The 18,204-nt window shown below is 35.9% G+C and overlaps 1 protein-coding gene across 3 annotated transcripts in view; it reads right to left on the bottom strand.

Annotated features, from left to right (window-relative positions):
- Window positions 1-18,204, bottom strand: part of efl1 (elongation factor like GTPase 1) — a 93,874-nt gene that overhangs the window by 68,144 nt on the left and 7,526 nt on the right. For all 3 annotated transcript variants that reach the window (XM_084109214.1, XM_084109215.1, XM_084109216.1), the window contains exons 9-12: window positions 17,577-17,656; window positions 16,143-16,279; window positions 13,432-13,554; window positions 10,315-10,414 (exon numbers count right to left, since the gene is read on the bottom strand). In XM_084109214.1, coding sequence (XP_083965340.1) covers window positions 10,315-10,414; window positions 13,432-13,554; window positions 16,143-16,279; window positions 17,577-17,656 — 440 coding nt within the window. The remainder of the gene's footprint in view (window positions 1-10,314; window positions 10,415-13,431; window positions 13,555-16,142; window positions 16,280-17,576; window positions 17,657-18,204) is intronic.

Here is an 18,204-nt window from a genome sequence, read left to right as displayed (position 1 = left end):
TGTGGGTCAGGGTATAACGCTAGCAGCTGCTGTCGTCGCAACTTTTCAAGTTGAAATCTGAGATGCATCTTGGTCTAAACGAACACTTTATGTCCATTTTCTCAGCCTCTATGTTTGCAATGCCCCTTTATCAGTTCACTCCAAAGGGTCAAAGTTCTTCTGATGTGGGAGTGTTTTCATGCATTTGACGTCCCTCGCTACGCTAATGTGCTTATGGACGATCACACTTAGATATGATGTTTTGAAAGAAAATATGGAGGGAAGCTCATTTACAAGCTAAAAGCTGTCCTCACAAAAGATGATGTCATCCTTTAGACCTAGACGCACATCCCACACACTTCATTTGCAGGAGAAACGCTTGCGGAGCTAAGAAAACAAATATATGGGGTTTTATTTTATTTTGGTCCCTATGGTCCCTAGAAATATGCCATAACCTTTTCAAACACACATTTATTTATTTCAATGCAATTTAAATCATTTTATAACACTAAACTTCCATGAACAAACAGCATTTGCACCAAATCTCACATTTATGGCCACAAATTCTACAATAAAAAATGACAGTTTAATCATTTTTAAAACAAAACAGCCAGTTCTTTTGTCCACAGATATAATTGTATGTAAAAAAAAAAAAGAAAAGAAAAAAGACGCTTTTTCTTAAAAATGTTTTAAAAAATAAATATAAAAAATATATATAAGAACATTTTAGATGGCACTTAGAGGCTTTTGCATCTGAACTATTCATATACAGTGAGGAAAATAAGTATTTGAACACCCTGCTATTTTGCAAGTTCTCCCACTTGGAAATCATGGAGGGGTCTGAAATTGTCATCGTAGGTCGTTAGCTGCATAAAGACACCTGTCCACCCCATACAATCAGTAAGAATCCAACTACTAACATGGCCAAGACCAAAGAGCTGTCCAAAGACACTAGAGACAAAATTGTACACCTCCACAAGGCTGGAAAGGGCTACGGGGAAATTGCCAAGCAGCTTGGTGAAAAAAGGTCCACTGTTGGAGCAATCATTAGAAAATGGAAGAAGCTAAACATGACTGTCAATCTCCCTCGGACTGGGGCTCCATGGTTCGAATTACGTGGGAGCCAGTGGGAGCTGAGCTCCCATAGAGAGAGGATGAGCTCCCATGAAAGCAGTAAAATCATACACCTGTGGGGGTCTCTAAAAATCATCAGCACCATTATTTTAAATTACAAATAAAGCACTTTTTCCTTCAGACTACTGTAGCATGACTTAAAAGGACAAGATGCCAAACACATGGATCTTGCGGGATCTCGGATCGTCATCACACTACGGTACATCCTTATGCTTAAATCAAGTGATAAAAGTGCCGCTGCGATCATTGGTGCGGATACTGTGTTTGTTTGTGGCTCGCGCACAGTCTTCACTCGGGCGCGCTTCAATCCGTTGTGGAGACTCTCTATTCGTTCCAGTAAAATTACAAAACAAAATGCACACAAACGTGTCTCTGCCTGATATAGAACCACTTATAAACATAATCGGATTTGATGAAAAAAAAAACAACTTATAGGAGTGCGGATTCGAACCCAGAACCTCTGACGCGTTTGGCAAATGTTCTACTACTGAACCACTTAAGTACATGGTCGAATCTGTCGGATCTATCTATTTACTCACGTGAAAATTCTTACAACTAACAGCATATATTAGACCTCATTAAACGACAAATTAAACCAAATGTACTATTTAAATTGAATTGTGTTACCAACGCTTTTTTATTAAATTTGTATTATATTTACAAATTTTTATATTTTTATATTACATTATTAAGCTACCGCGCCTGCTCATAGGCTACTTTTTTTCTTCTTTTTTTAAAGAGACCCCCACAAAGATGAAATCATAATTCGAACCCTGTGGGGCTCCATGCAAGATCTCACCTCGTGGGGTCTCAATGATCCTAAGAAAGGTGAGAAATCAGCCCAGAACTACACGGGAGGAGCTGGTCAATGACCTGAAAAGAGCTGGGACCACCGTTTCCAAGGTTACTGTTGGTAATACACTAAGACATCATGGTTTGAAATCATGCATGGCACGGAAGGTTCCCCTGCTTAAACCAGCACATGTCAAGGCCCGTCTTAAGTTTGCCAATGACCATTTGGATGATCCAGAGGAGTCATGGGAGAAAGTCATGTGGTCAGATGAGACCAAAATAGAACTTTTTGGTCATAATTCCACTAAACGCGTTTGGAGGAAGAAGAATGATGAGTACCATCCCAAGAACACCATCCCTACTGTGAAGCATGGGGGTGGTAGCATCATGCTTTGGGGGTGTTTTTCTGCACATGGGACAGGGCGACTGCACTGTATTAAGGAGAGGATGACCGGGGCCATGTATTGCGAGATTTTGGGGAACAACCTCCTTCCCTCAGTTAGAGCATTGAAGATGGGTCGAGGCTGGGTCTTCCAACATGACAATGACCCGAAGCACACAGCCAGGATAACCAAGGAGTGGCTCTGTAAGAAGCATATCAAGGTTCTGGCGTGGCCTAGCCAGTCTCCAGACCTAAACCCAATAGAGAATCTTTGGAGGGAGCTCAAACTCCGTGTTTCTCAGCGACAGCCCAGAAACCTGACTGATCTAGAGAAGATCTGTGTGGAGGAGTGGGCCAAAATCCCTCCTGCAGTGTGTGCAAACCTGGTGAAAAGCTACAGGAAACGTTTGACCTCTGTAATTGCAAACAAAGGCTACTGTACCAAATATTAACATTGATTTTCTCAGGTGTTCAAATACTTATTTGCAGCTGTATCATATAAATAAATAGTTAAAAAATCATACATTGTGATTTATGGATTTTTTTTTTTAGATTATGTCTCTCACAGTGGACATGCACCTACGATGACAATTTCAGACCCCTCCATGATTTCTAAGTGGGAGTACTTGCAAAATAGCAGGGTGTTCAAATACTTATTTTCCTCACTGTATATATATATATATATATATATATATATATATGAACACACACAGTGATTTTTAGCTTCATTTTTTCATAATTCATCTAAAAAATGAGTCATACTTGGTGAAAAAAAAAAAAAAAAGTGAACTTAAGGTCAGCAATACACTGATATCCAGTGATACAGAAATGAAACCCACAATACATTGACTTCTAATCTAAAGCCACTTTTTGCCTTATAAATAATTTACTAATTGAATGACAGCCTTAAATATATGCATAAAAGGCAACTGAAAAGTATCAAAAATAAATGATGATGGCCTGGTTTATATATAAGACAGTTTAATGTGACCTTCATAAACAAATAGAGACTAAATTCAACCGCTGGGACACACAGTGCTCGTAGTTGAAGAAACACCCATGTGTTTGTTTGTGTTTGTTTGTGTGTGTGTGTGTGTGTGTGTGTGTGTGTGTGTGTGTGTGTGTGTGTGTGTGTGTGTGTAGGGCAGAGACTCCATAGACGTGAGAAAGAAAAAAGATCATCTCAGGTCAGGAAGAAACTTTATGCCTGGATACCCTGAAGCTGACTGCTTTAAGTTTGGGGGAAAATATGAGACAGAGAAAGTGAGACAGAAAAAGAAACAAAGATAGCAAGAGAGAGAGCGTCCGTCTGGAGAAAAGGAGGGTGAGACGTGACTGAATACAACAGAAAGTGAATGCAAGCAAACAATGAATGTAAAAAGAAACTAAAGAGCCACTGGGAGCCGTCCATCTCCTCTCTGAACGGCCCACAGCCAGGGAGGATAAACAGGGAGCTGGCGGTCAAGGCCCAAATACGGTGGCATATTAACCGCAGCATTCTTGATTGAAGGAAACAGTATGATGTTAGACTGTATAAACAGGAGTACATTACCGCGGCCCAACTCTTTTTCCGTTAATAAATCGCGCTCATCCCTCGATGACTCTAGCAGACCCGAAGGAAATGGAGTTGATCTCTACCGAGCTAGACGGCGTTCGAAACACACGGAGTAGAAGGTATTTAAGCATCAAAAGTGTTTGGCGAGATGGCGACGAGGGAAATTACCGCTTGAAAATCAACACGCTAAATTAAACGTGGCTCGATCCAGTTCAATCTGTCCGTCTCCTTCAGTCAGGGGAAAAGGTGTTTTGCTGGTGCCGGGAAGAGAAATTACTCGGTTCCAGTTAAAATGTATACGTGAAAATGTTCAAAAGTTAAAGGAAACCAATTCTACACTGTTAAAGAATTCACTTTTAACCAAGTTTCCTTAAAAAAAAAAAAAAAAAAAGTGTAATTGAGTTTTTCATGACCATTATTCACCCATTTATGATCAAACGGCCTGTTTTAGCTACTGTACCTTTAAGACTTCTGTATATAAATTACCTCTGTTATGATTCGCTGACAGCGTAGAGATACTAAGTCACACAAAAAGTGAAAATTATGACAAAAAAGTGATAAATATGAGATAAAGTCTTAATTATGACAGTCATAATTGACACAAAAAGTAAACATTTTAGAATAAAACAATACAAATCTGAGGAGTTTGATGCCTTGCTACAGTACATAGAGTTCAATACAGAATTCAGGCAATGTAGACAAAAGTCATTTCTGAATAATACATTTATAATACATAGCTTAATTACTCACTTTCCTGTCACATCACCACTATCCGGTCAATTAAAGGCAAAACAGTTCATAAGTTTGTCATCAGTCAGAAGAATATCATAATTAAAGAAATTAAACTTTTATTCAACAAGGGCCGAATTGAATTAATCAAAAGTGACAGTACAGACATTTATAATGTAAAAAAAAATATATATTTTGTTCTTTCTATTTATCAAAGAATCCTGAAAAAAAAAAAAAAAACGTATTACGGTTTCCACAAAAATATTAAGCAGCACAACTGTGTTCAACATTAATAAGAAATGTTTCTTGAGCAGCAAATAAGCTGCTAGATTTCTGAAGGATCATGTGACACTGAAGACTGGAGTAATGATGCTGAAAATTCAGTTGTTTTGATAGTTAATATTTGAAATATTACTATATTTTTCATCAAATAAATGCAGCCTTGTGAGCATTATATCAATAAATCTCCAACCACCTGGCTTCATTCTGGCACTTAAAGCCAACTTTTCACGATCCAACCCTTTTCCTGAAAGAGAAAGGTTTTCCACTGAATATCCTGTTATGCTAATAGCGTTTCACCTGCTTACAGTTACCCATCTCAATACGTTGCCAAGAAAGCAACTGGTTCCAGAACAGTGTTTCTTGCGTGTAAGCTCTGACAGTCACATGCATGCCTCTAATCACTCTTCCTGCTCTACACAAACACTGCATGGATTTTATTAGCTGCACCCTGGATCCGCCAGCTAAAGCTACACGGGAGCTCCTGCAGCCAGTGAAAAGCTACATGCAGCCTGCAAGGGTCTGCACATGTTCCACAGCCCCCTCTGTCAAAACAACACTCAAAGACAGAAGTGCCGTCAAAGGCCTTCAGGGTTTTGCCCAGGCCATCTGCTTCTAATAATTTAAAAGTGCAACTGTCTCTCCACACATTAAAGTCCAGATAATTCGCTTCGACATCAGCGAGCCATATCGTCGACTGTCCAGTGTCACGCTTACCCAGTCGACATAAAACAGTGAGGGTGAGGTCAAAGGGTGAGAACAAAGGCCTCAAAATCATTCCAGGCTGGGTGATAGACCATATAGTGTAACGGTAGAAATGTGTCAACCAGTAGATATATCTATATATAGTGGGCAGGAATGATTTGTTATTTGACAAACTGTTATTTTCAAGGGCTGTTGTTATAAAGTAAATTAATTAATAATAAATTAATAATAAAAACAACTATATACATACATACATATAGATTTAGATTAGTGCTGTCAAATCGATTAATTGCGATTAATCACCTTTTAACAAAGGAGTTTGTGTTTGCATAATATATATATGTTTTATATTATATTTATAAGCATATTAGAATGAAGGATTTCTGAAGGATCATGTGACACTGAAGACTGGTCTACATAAAATTCACAATGGCATTACAGGAATAAATTATATTTTTACATATATTCAGATAGAAAACAGTTATTTTAAATTGCCGTAATATTTAACAATATTACAGTTTATTTTTATTTTTAATCAAATAAATGCAGCCTTGCATAAGAGACTTTATTGGAAAAAATTAATCTTACCGATCCCAAACTTTTGAACGGCATTTATATATATTACATTAATTAGATTTATATATTCAGACTTATAACTAAATATTCAGTTATAACTATATATTCAGATTTACATTTATATATTCAGAGTTATAATTATATATTCAGGATTTATAAATATATATTCAGAGTTATAACTATATATTAAAATTTACATTTATACAATCAGATGTGTAACTATATATTCGGATTTACATTTATATATTCAGAGTTATAACTATATATTCAGACTTATAACTATATATGCAGAGTTATATTTATATATTCAGATTTGTAACTAAATATTCAGTTATAACTATATATTTAGATTTACATATTATTATTTCCTGTTTCGCCCCCCATAATATACACACACACACATGCGCACAAACAAACATACATACATACATATATACATACTGGATTATCCAGAAACTGTCAATAATACTTGTTTTTTGTTTGTTTGTTTGTTCATATATAAACTATTTTTCATTGTATTGTATTTTTATCTGATGTAAAATTAATCATACCATGATATAAGATTTTGGTCATACCGCCCACCTGTACTTCAGGCTGTCACCTACTGTAGAAGGTGAGAAAGAAGACAAAAAGTGAGAACAAAAGGGTTGCAAACAGCGGACAGACGAATAAAGTATGCAAGTGTAAGACTTTGTGAGTGGGTGGAATGTTTGAAAAGACACAGATGGAAACAAAAACCCACTTGACTGAATTATCTGTAACACCACCAAATTTCATTGTACACTTCCACCCGACCCGATGAATAATGGAAAATGTCTGATCTGAGGTCAGTCCTAAAGGGGCCGTCTGGGAGCTGACTGACACACTGACTCGAGAACAAAGAGTCTGAGCAGCTCATGCCCTCAGATCTGGGGTCATTTGAGGAGTTTGACACGGCTGAGAGCGCCATCTAGCGTATGCACCTGGATCTGCAACAGGCATTGTTCCTCAGCGCTGACATGATGTCATCTCACTTAGGAGGATGAAAACTGAAAAACATTTGTTTCAATTGAGTCCAGACACAAAAGACATCAACAGGGACAGGATCTAAGCAAGCAACATTACTGTAGGATATCAATTTTCATAGTCCAGCAACAAAGGACAAGAACAGCAGCACAAACTTGTGCTCACACACATACAGTACACAAACAGAGCAAGCAAGGTGCCGTATCGATCAACTGCTACATCACTGTTTGGCCAAGGTCCATTAAGTTTGTAGAGCCCAAGGGCTATAGTAAACTTACTCAAAACAAACACACACACAGAGAGAGAGAGAGAGAGAGAGAGATCTATTATTCAGGATCCTAGAGCTCTCGTCTTCGTCAAAATGCCTGAAGGAATGTATACAGGATTCTTTTTGGAACTCCTCTCATCATTTGGAACCAATCCTAAAACGATCATATAGGGAATTCGATGGGAATCAAATCAGATTCCCCTGGATAAACTGGAATTTTTGTACCAATTTTTATCAGAAATCTACTCATATGGTACTGGAATAATCTCTACTGGATAGCTAAAAAGGGAAATCAATCAGGATCAATTGCCTTTTTTAAATCCCAAAAGATCTCCTTTAAATGTCCTACTGCTCTACAAAAGCACCACTCAGTAACTACACCAATACTGGAGCTAAGAAAAAATCATTTTGATTTATTTGATATTAATTTCACATTCTGTGCATCAGAGCACAGTTAAGACCATTTCTTCCTTTACAGTCTAAGAAATTGTATTATGTCTTAAAGGGTTCAAAAGAAGATATTTTGAAGAATGTTCACGGTAGCCATTGACTTCCATAGTATTTTTTTTTTCCTACTATGGGAGTCAATGTCTACCGTCAACTGTCTGGTTACCAACATTCTTCAAAATATCTACTTTTGTGTTCAGCAGAAGAAAGAAACTCATACAGATTTGGAACAACATAAGGATGAGTGAATTATGACAGAATTTACATTTTTGGGTGAACTATCCCTTTAACAATAATGTCACTGCATTTTGTCTTTGTTGTGCAGTAAAGCCAGCATCCAAAATTAACATTCACCAAGGGCAAATCCAAGTAAATAAAAGTCTTTAGGAATTACATGTGGTTGCAGAACATAGTTTAAGTCGGAATGATAGTCTAATCCTCGCTGATATAAATTATGTGAGCGACTCAAATCGAAGTCCTATAAACCATCTACAAAAGAAAACATCTGTCCTTCTCGTGGAAGATTTACCAGCAGACGTTTATCTATGATGCCTAAAGGCTGTTTTTGTCCATGTGGAGACATATGTGTGGAATGTTCCTCACATTAAGCCACCAAAACAAAAATATGAAAAACAAAATTACAATGTGTCTTCACGTTTACGTGACGGAGACAGAAAAAGGCTCATTTTGTAAATGATGCTGCATGCGACAAAACAACATTCAAGACCATTTTCTAAACATATCCAGGGAAAAAGCTAAATAGTCCTATTGTCATAGGAGCAACAATATACTTTATATTATTTTACTATTACTTTATAAATTAAATATTTATATTTTCTCAATTCACCTGTCAATTGTCAGTGTAGCAAGAAAGACCTTCTGTCCAATTGGTTATTATAATAGTTTTGTGAATAGTTTTTTAACAGATCTAGTTATTCATATGTGCTACGCTGGAAAGAAAATTAACATAAGGAATATTATTATATTATATACAGCGCCCTTCACAAATATTTGCACCCATTAAAATATAAGCATTTTTATCCGCCTAGTCTTTTATTCAAAATAATAACAAAAAAACCCATCTTTAAATGAAGTAAACTCTTTCGTATTGTATAAAATGTATTATTTTATTTAATAAATGTGAAATAAATATTTTATTTTCTTCAGAAAATGTGTGAACTGAAGTATATTATCATTCATATTGTATGTTTTTAAGCGGTAAGCCATGTCGTGACATCCTGTTTCACTAGGGCAAGGATTGCCAAACAATTTTTTAACCACTTCAACCTGAAATATTTACTTGATGTTCCCCCTGAGATTATGTTATTATTTTAATAATTTAACAAAACAGTGAACATCAATGCTCGCTGGTTTTGGTGATGCAACATGACTGTTCTCTAACCGGAAAATATGAAAAAAAGTCTGAAGTGCAAAACATGCTGTACGTAAAATCGCATTAGCCTTGCTTGATGTGAACTCAATACAAATCATGTGATAGAAGTTTTTAAAAAAGACAAACCATAATTTAGTCATATTTAAGCATAAACACAACACACATTGCTAGACAGGTAGAGAATATAATCTAGCTAACATGTATTGACAGCTTGACAGCTTTTTTTTCCTCAATGAAATGAATGTGCTATATTTTAGTTCAATACTGTTTTTTATTTCATATTTTTAGGGAATTTTATGGTGCTAAATTATATTTATGGAATAGTTATGATCCATTTATTACCTGTTATTCACTTTTTGAGCATAGACCTGAAGCTTTCCACCTTAAACTGTCATAAATCTTGAATGCTTTGGAGCAGAGACTGCAGTTCGGTCTCTTTTTAAAGAAGACACTTGGCAGATTATTTCTGAAATAAAAATAAAAAAACCTGAAACATTAAATTCACAGCCATAAATCTAAAGAAGTTGTGTTCCAAATTTGAGGTTAACATAAAAAAAATAAAAAGAGCTTTCGGTAAGATTTTGTATGGGCACAGTACCAAACGTTTCCACTAGATGAAATTTGCTTCCCATTTGTTTCCAATGTGGTCATTTATGACCGCGAACAGTACAAGTTTGTCGGTTTTTTTCAGGACCATTTAACCTTTTTGAGTCCATGATTCTTTATTTGTGTTCACATAGTACGTGCCAAAACCTTTACCAAGTTTCGCACTATTTAGATGAAGTAAAAAATTCTAAAAACACCCAAAAAAGTAAAACATTTTGGTAAAAAATGATCGAACAGCACCAGAGGGTTAGCTAATTGAATTAATTATCGGAATTATAATGATTAAATATGAGGTGAATGATAAACAGGCCCTGTTCCTATAGTCATAAATCACAATGAGAAAGTTGGAGAACAGCAGTTTTAGGATTAGAAAGTCACATGCCAGCTACAGTACAGAACCACAACAATACAAGCTCTCTATAACTAACGCCTATCTGAAAATAAACCAAAAAAACGTTCAATACCTCTGTTTGTTCTGTGGCAGAGCTTTGGAGTCCACGGAAACCATCTTTGACACAAAGACAATTACAGGCGCCGTCTCATCAGCCGAACAATCTAGAAATGCTACAGGGGACAGACACACAGAGCAAATAGATTAAAAAGAAAGTCTTATTTAATGCCAGCAACACTACTGTAATTGTACAATTCGGACTTTGAACACAATATGGATGGGACACGGTGTGGTCCTTTTATATGAATACAAAATCAAACTAAATTTCACACCTAAGCGCCATCAGAAATGACTTTAAAAGCGTGAGATTACAATCCGTGAGCCAGAATTGAGGAGCGCTTTGCTTTTTAATGCATGAGCTCAAAGAAACCTCAGCCTCAGGCCACACGGTATTAAAAGCATCCTGCTACTACACAAACTCTTGTAGCAATTGTGTGAAGGCTAGAAAAACAAATGCCTTCTGGCAACTTTTACCACTGACTGCATTCGACTTCTGGGCCTTTTAAAGCAGCAGAACCAAAGTAGTGGCCAAAAGTGATGTCCAGAAAGGATATTTGTTTTAATGATCCTACAAAAGTTCGATTAAATCATCAGAATATGAGGAAAATATTTTATATACATTTTTAAATATTTTAATTATGAGGGAAGAACAAAACACTAAACTTGGTTAAGGTATTATCTGACAAAATGAATTTGCAAAAAAGGCAAACTACAGCTACAGGTTTTATTTGACTATACAAAACAAAAATGTATAGAAAAACAAAAAGCTCACATGAAAAAGCATAAATTGACTACAACATAATCAGTAAATAATCTTTCACTGGTTCTCACTTGTTTTATGCAAGTGTTCATAATTTCTTTGTATGACCGCCTGGACAAAAATTATGTACACAATTTGGCAGGTTTCACATATGAACCAAGTGACTACAAGTAAAACTGCAGGATGCTTACAAAATCTTAAACAAATTTTTTAGAATATTTTAATAAAGGGTGAAAATTTGCCTTGCAGAACATGACTTTTGTCCACTAATGTAGACGGTTTTCTAAAGATCTAGATAATCTCTTTGTGACACTAAGAACTTAAGAGTTTAATGGACCACCCAACTTAATTGTTTTGGTTCTAAATTAAACCATTATTTATAATACCAATAGTTCACCCAAAAATAAAACATTCTGACATCATGTACAGTCATATATTAGCAGTGAATGTCATTGCATGCGTTTCATGCATCTTGTCACTCACTTCAAACCGAGCATGAAAAGCCTTGGGCCAGATTTACTAACAGCTCGCACCAGGGCAAACCCTCTTTTGCCGTTAAAAAACTTCTATCAGGATTTACTAAAGACATGCTGTAAAAAAAAATGCAGCGCTGAAAATGCGTGGACAGGGTAGTCGATCTCCGAATGCAACGTAACATGAGGAGAGTACAGATGGAAAGCTCCTAAAGCTTGTTTCCATATAAATTCATGGATCATTTTTTAGCTAAGTTATCATGCTTTTCATTGAAATGACAAGTTCATGACATTTCCTCATATGGAGTCAGTTCATTACGTTGCATTCGGAGATCGACTACTTTTGACTGACAAAATTCCAGCCACCAGAAACACTAACTGATAAAGTAAGTCGTATAAAAAACTTTCTTTTTAGTAAACTTTGGGTACACAAACAATGTAGTCAGTGCTCGAGTTCATGTGTAGAGCCACTGGTGATACTTCGAGCACAGTTTCATGTTGTGTCGAGCCTTCTTAACGTTTTAAAAATAACGATTTTTGATGCTATCATAGAAGTGCCCCATGCACTCCCATTCAACAGGCATTTTGACCTAAAATGAAAATACGGTCAATCTTAAAAGTGGCGTTTCCATTCTAATTATGCTTTTACATGAAAGTTTGACTCGGGTACATTAACAAAAAGAGCCTAGGTTCAATTTTGTTGAGAGTTACCCTTTAATATGCACTAATACATTTGTGTGCTACTCTGAAATGGAATGTTTTCAGCAAATCATGATTTTAATTTATTCTATTCTATAGAAAAAAATATATCAGCATACAGGTTTGAAACAACATGAGGACAGAATATTCTTTTTGAATTAAGTTTTTTCTATAAAGGTCTGGTCACATTGCAAACTTTCGGGGAGATTTTGTCAATAGTGTATAGCAATGTATGAACCACGGCTCACACAGAAGTCACTTTCAAATAAAGCCACTTTCTGCTGGCGGACGTGATATGGCAGTATGGCATACGCAAGAGCGACATCTGAACTTTTTCCTCACATGAAACTGCTGATCATGCATCATTTTTGTTAACTGAAATAAAAATATACATAATTTCTTTTGTATTATTTCAGCTAATCGCCAAGACAAAATGTCCCAACTTGATGTACTAAAAAAACAAAACAAATAAAAATGAACAAAACCTATTAATTAATAATAAAAATTAAAAAAAAGATACAATTACAAAAAAACACAACAAAATTACTAAAACTTTATCTGAAATTAAAACAAAAAAGGAGAATATACTGTAAACAAAATATATAAATATGAATAAAAACTATAATAGTATCTCAATTGTACCAAAATAACCTAAATAACCACACCTAAGTCTGTTACTCACACACAGCTATCATATGACTTCAGCGCACAAGATATACAGACAACTTTTATGGTGCTTTTGTGTTTTCATGATGCCTTTTTGATTGACCGCAATAAAAGAACATCTTGAACATTCGGGCTAAGCATCTTTAGTGTTTCCACGGAAGAAGGAAGATTATATGGTTTTGGAATAACATGAGGGAGTAAATGATGACATCTTTTTAATTTCTGGGTGAAATATTGCCTTTCAAAGAAGAGGAACGCAACAAAAGGCCACTGCACCATCATACAGCTTAAAAAAGCCACAAGCCAAAAGTGGAGCTGTTCAATCCAAATACAGTGCGCAGACAGGTACTGTCGACTTATGAAGCTTCCAGTGAGCAGAAAGTGCTAGAAAAGATCTAAGAGCGCCGTTTTCCTGAGTGAAGAGCACACGCGTGCAATACGAGTGTGAGTTTTGTATCCACAGATGGGAGTCTGGTGGTAGGAAATGCTGTGTGAATCACATCCTCTGCTGTAGCCGTTAACACGCACTCACCTTTTTTTAGCTCCTGTGTTTTCTCGGGCAGAGAGTCAAACCTGCGCGCTCCCACGCTCATCAGCTTTTCCACTCTCTCAGCCGAGATCTCAGCTGGGCTGGGCAGCTTTTCACACACCATCGCTGAGTAACACAGTTAAAGAGAACACACTCGACTGGCACGTTCCACAAATAGGGTACAAAACAGAGCATGATATGTTTTTGTTTTTGTTTTTAAACAAATGGTCAGTGAAATATGGTGCTTAACTTCAAAAAACGTTATATGTCAACCTCAGGATGTAGATGTAGATATCACATGCTTTTTTTAACATTTACAATAAGGTTTCATTTGTTAACATTACTTAAATGCATCAGATAACATGAACTAATTCACAATACTTCTGCAGCATTGCTGTCCTTGGTATATGTTCTGTATATAACCTGACAGCCAGGTAAACTCTTTCATAGTCTCTTCCTGTCCACAGGTTTATTGACTTCAGAGTCTTGATGTTAGGAAAGAGTTTACCTGGCTGTCAAGTTATGTACAGAACATACACAGAGGACAGCACAACTGCATTTTTAAGGTCCAAATTTGTATCTGTTACCATTAGTTAATGCACAGTGAACTAACATGAACATGAACATTTTTATTAACTAACATTAACAAAGGTTAATAAATGCTGTACAAATATTTTGCTGATTGATAGTTTATGTTAGTTAATGCATTAACTAATGGTAATAAATGAGACTTTAAAGTGTTACCAGTTTGTTTATATAAGCTCTTTTAGCAAAATCTGAGAGGTCCAAATAAATACATTTTACATGCACTTTATTTTAAATAAATTAACACCTGAATAGGTAACATGTTTGCAAATTTTGTCTAAATTAAGCTAGGTTTGCAAATATTGGTTTGCCGTTATTGATAATTTTACACACTTTTCAAAAGTTTTAGGTAAGTAAGATTTTTTAAATGTTTTTGAAATAATTCTCTTACGGTCACCAAGGCTGCATTTATTGATTAAAACAACAGTAAATTAATACAATACACAACATAATATTATGAAATATTATTACAACTTAAAATAACTGTTTTTAAAATTGTATTCTTGTGATGGCAAAGCAGAATTTTAGAAGTTCAGTTGTGCTGCTTAATATTTTTATGGAAACTGTGATAATCTTTTAGGATTCTTTGATGAACACAAAGCTAAAAAAAAAAACAAAAAAAAAAAAAACAGCATATATATGGACCAAAACTCTCTTCTAACATTATAAATATCTTGATTGTCTCTTGATCAATTTAATGTGTCCATGCTGAAAAGTAATAATTTCTTTTCAAAAACAAAAAGTTGACTGATTCCAAACCTTTGAACAGTAGTGTACTTCAAATAAATGTAAGAAAAGTATTGGATTGAGGATACTTTTCTTATAACAACTTTGGTAACAGGGTTGAACGTTGAGTTTGACCAACAAAATTGTCAGAATTGTGAGGTTTCTATGACTTTAATACTGGATACAGTCGAGAAGATGAAGACTTGTGAGGTGAGACAGAACAAAATCACCATTTTCATGGGAGGCTACACACGTCTGAGGATTTAAACAAGCTACCATTCATGCAACTGTAGGTCAATTTTAAGTTAAACTAGTTTATCTAACATATCCAGTAGTCCTCACTACTAAAAAGCAAACATTTGTAATGCTTTAAAAGTAATGGTTCACCCAACTTTGAAAAGCTCCAACTCCTTTCCATTCACAAAAAACGAAACAAAAAAAACAACAACACACAAACATAAAACACCTGCCAGGCAGGCCAAAACTCCACATTTGAGAAGTATTTTGAGAATCACTCAATTACATGTTTAGGGAAACAACTGAAATTTGACCAAAAGTGTTAGTCGCAGTAACGTGTCACTCCGAGCACCTGCATCCACAGTATTTGCGAGGCGTGCCCGTGTCAATCAAATTGCCGTCTAATAACGGTCGGTTTCTGTGTTTCCTTCCCATACAGCTGGTGAGATCACGGCTGAGGAGGTGGACAACGCCAGTCAACTGCCTAGTGCTGATGTGGCTAACGTCACTAGAGGGTCTGTATAATTAACAGAGGACTGTGTGTTGTACGTTTCTAGAAACTATACTCTGAAATTCAGACATTTGGACACTCCAAGAAACAAGATGAAGAGGTTAAACCTATGTTTATTTATCAAATGTATTCCCCTACTTTGTTTTAGTCAAGCATTGTATTATTACCTAAAACCTTACTCTAGAGGGATTCAAAGTTAATCTGTGTAATTTCTGCACCACTCAGCTGTAGAGACTTTTTAACTGTCTATTCATCAAAGAATCCTGAAAAATATGCATCACGGTTTCCACAAAAATATGAAGGAGCACAACAGTTTTCAACATTGATAATAATAAGAATTGTTTCTTGAGCAGCAAATCATCATATTAGAATGATTTCTGAAGGATCATGGGACACTGAAGACTGGAGTAATGATGCTGAAAATTCAGCTTTGCATCACAGGAATAAATTACATTTTAAAATATATTTAAATATCATTTTTTAAAATGGTAATAATATTTCACAATAATAATATTTTTCCTGTATTTTTTAACAAATAAATGCAGCCTTGGTGAGCATAAGAGACTTCTTTCTTCTTTCTTCAACTCGAATAGAGAAAAAAACTTGAATGGAAGTGTTTTTCAACGAGCGCCAGTGTTTGTGTAGTAAAGGATACAGAGCACGGCTTGAGACACAGGAAGCCACTGGCTACAGATGGCACTGAGGAGCACTTTGGGGTCCGAGTGTTTTAGGTCACGAGGCATGACTTTTATCCCCAGAGAAGTCACCATCTTCTCCACCTTTTCTTTGTCCCTGGAAATGTGAAAACAGTCAAGTGAGATACACATATGCATATATACTGGATATATACAGTGTCTTGCCAAAGTACTCGTACCCCTTCATTTTTTCACATTTTGTTATGTTGCTGCCTTATGTTAAACTACTTTAAATGACCTTTTTTCACATCAATCTACACTCCAAACACCATAATGACAAAGCAAAAAACTGATTTGTGGCAGTCCCCCAGTCCCTGCTTGAGTCTGGCCACTCTGCCATAAAGCCCAGATCAGTAGAGTATTGCAGTGATGTTTGTAAGTTTCTCCCATCTCTGTATATATGATCATGGAGCTCAACCAGAGAAACCATCAGCTTCTTGGTCACCACTCTAACCAAGGCCCTTCTCCATCAATTGCTCAGTTTGGCCAGAAGACCAGCTCTAGGAAGAGTCCTGGTTGTTCCAAACTTCTTCCATTTAGGGATTATGGAGGCCATGTGCTCCTGTGAACCTTCAAATCTCTGCAAGGCATTCTTTTGATCTCATGGCTTGGTTTTTGCTCTTATATCCATTTTCAGCTTATAGACCTTTTATTGAGAGGTGTGTGACATTTGGACCCAATAAGACCCTTATTTCTCCACTGGGATTGTGTCGAGCCTTTGAAGCTGCATTAAGACTGACATTTGGACCTTCAAACCGTTGGTTGCCATTGAAGTCCAGTATATGGACAGAAATCCTGGAATGTTTTCCTCAAAAACCTTAATTTTTTTCGACTGAAGAAATAAAGACATGGACATCTTGGATGACATGGGGGTGAGTAAATTATCAGGACATTTTGAACTAATCCTTTAAGGGGTACGAATACTTTGGCAAGACACTGTATATATTTATTTATTTGAATAATGCGCACTGATGAATTATGCACAATTAGACCGGGAACATGCATTCATAAAATAAACAATCAACTTTGATTTCATAAAAATGTTAGCACTGCTAAGGTCCATTTAATACCATTAGTTTATGTTAGTCTTATTTACTATTATAGTATTATTTAATATTTTAAATCCATTTAAATTTTCATCAAATATTTATAATTTATTTTATTTCAGATTTACTGCAGTTAAAGGGATACTTCACCTCTGGAAAGATGAATGTGTATTTAAAATGGGTTATTTATGTAGAAGAAATGTGAAATTATTTTTGAATTTGGAGCTAGAAAGTTTATATTAAATGTCAAATATGCCCAGCATTTTCATTTTCAGTGTGGACAGATAAGTCATTTGTTGGTGTAAATTTCTCATATGTATAGACAAATTAGTTCATACAGAAAGTTACCTTGTAGTGACCACAGCGTCATACATACTCCAGATGTTATCCAGGACAAGCTGCACAAACAAAGGTTTCTTTCCTTTGGACTGTGAAGTGAAAAGAAGAAAAAGTTGTTGAGCGTGATGTCCATTAAGACAGTATATAGAACAAAGTTAGGAAATATTCATTTATATGAAAAATAGAATGCATACACAAACTAAGACATTGTGTAAGCAGCCCAGTGCCGCATTGCTTCATTAGTTGCCTTTTTGGACATATAATAAAGAGCTTCAAATGTGACTGAATGGGGTCAAACTCAGCTAACATCTGAGCTCAAATGAGTTTAAAGGCTTAAGTTAGGCTTGACTCTGTAATCAATGTTGTCGTCTGGAGGTCACGTCGCCCTCCATAACCATCTCTGAATGAGATCTGTCTGACAGAGTGGAATAATGGCAGTGTCTGATCGGTCTAGGTCGAAAACACTGTTTCGTCTGAGCATTGTACGGCTGGCGGTCTAAATCATCTGGTAACTGCAGATTGAGGCATAAATCTTCAAAGAGTTCATTATTCAGATCTTCGACCTACATTACTATAAACATCTCTAACAAGAGTGCTCTTATTAACCAATGCACAAAATAAAGGGCCAATGACAAAT

The sequence above is a fragment of the Abramis brama genome (genome assembly GCF_963993115.1).
Source record: "Abramis brama genome assembly, chromosome: 3".
NCBI lineage: Eukaryota > Metazoa > Chordata > Actinopteri > Cypriniformes > Leuciscidae > Abramis > Abramis brama.
This window is presented reverse-complemented; position numbering and strand designations above follow the sequence as displayed.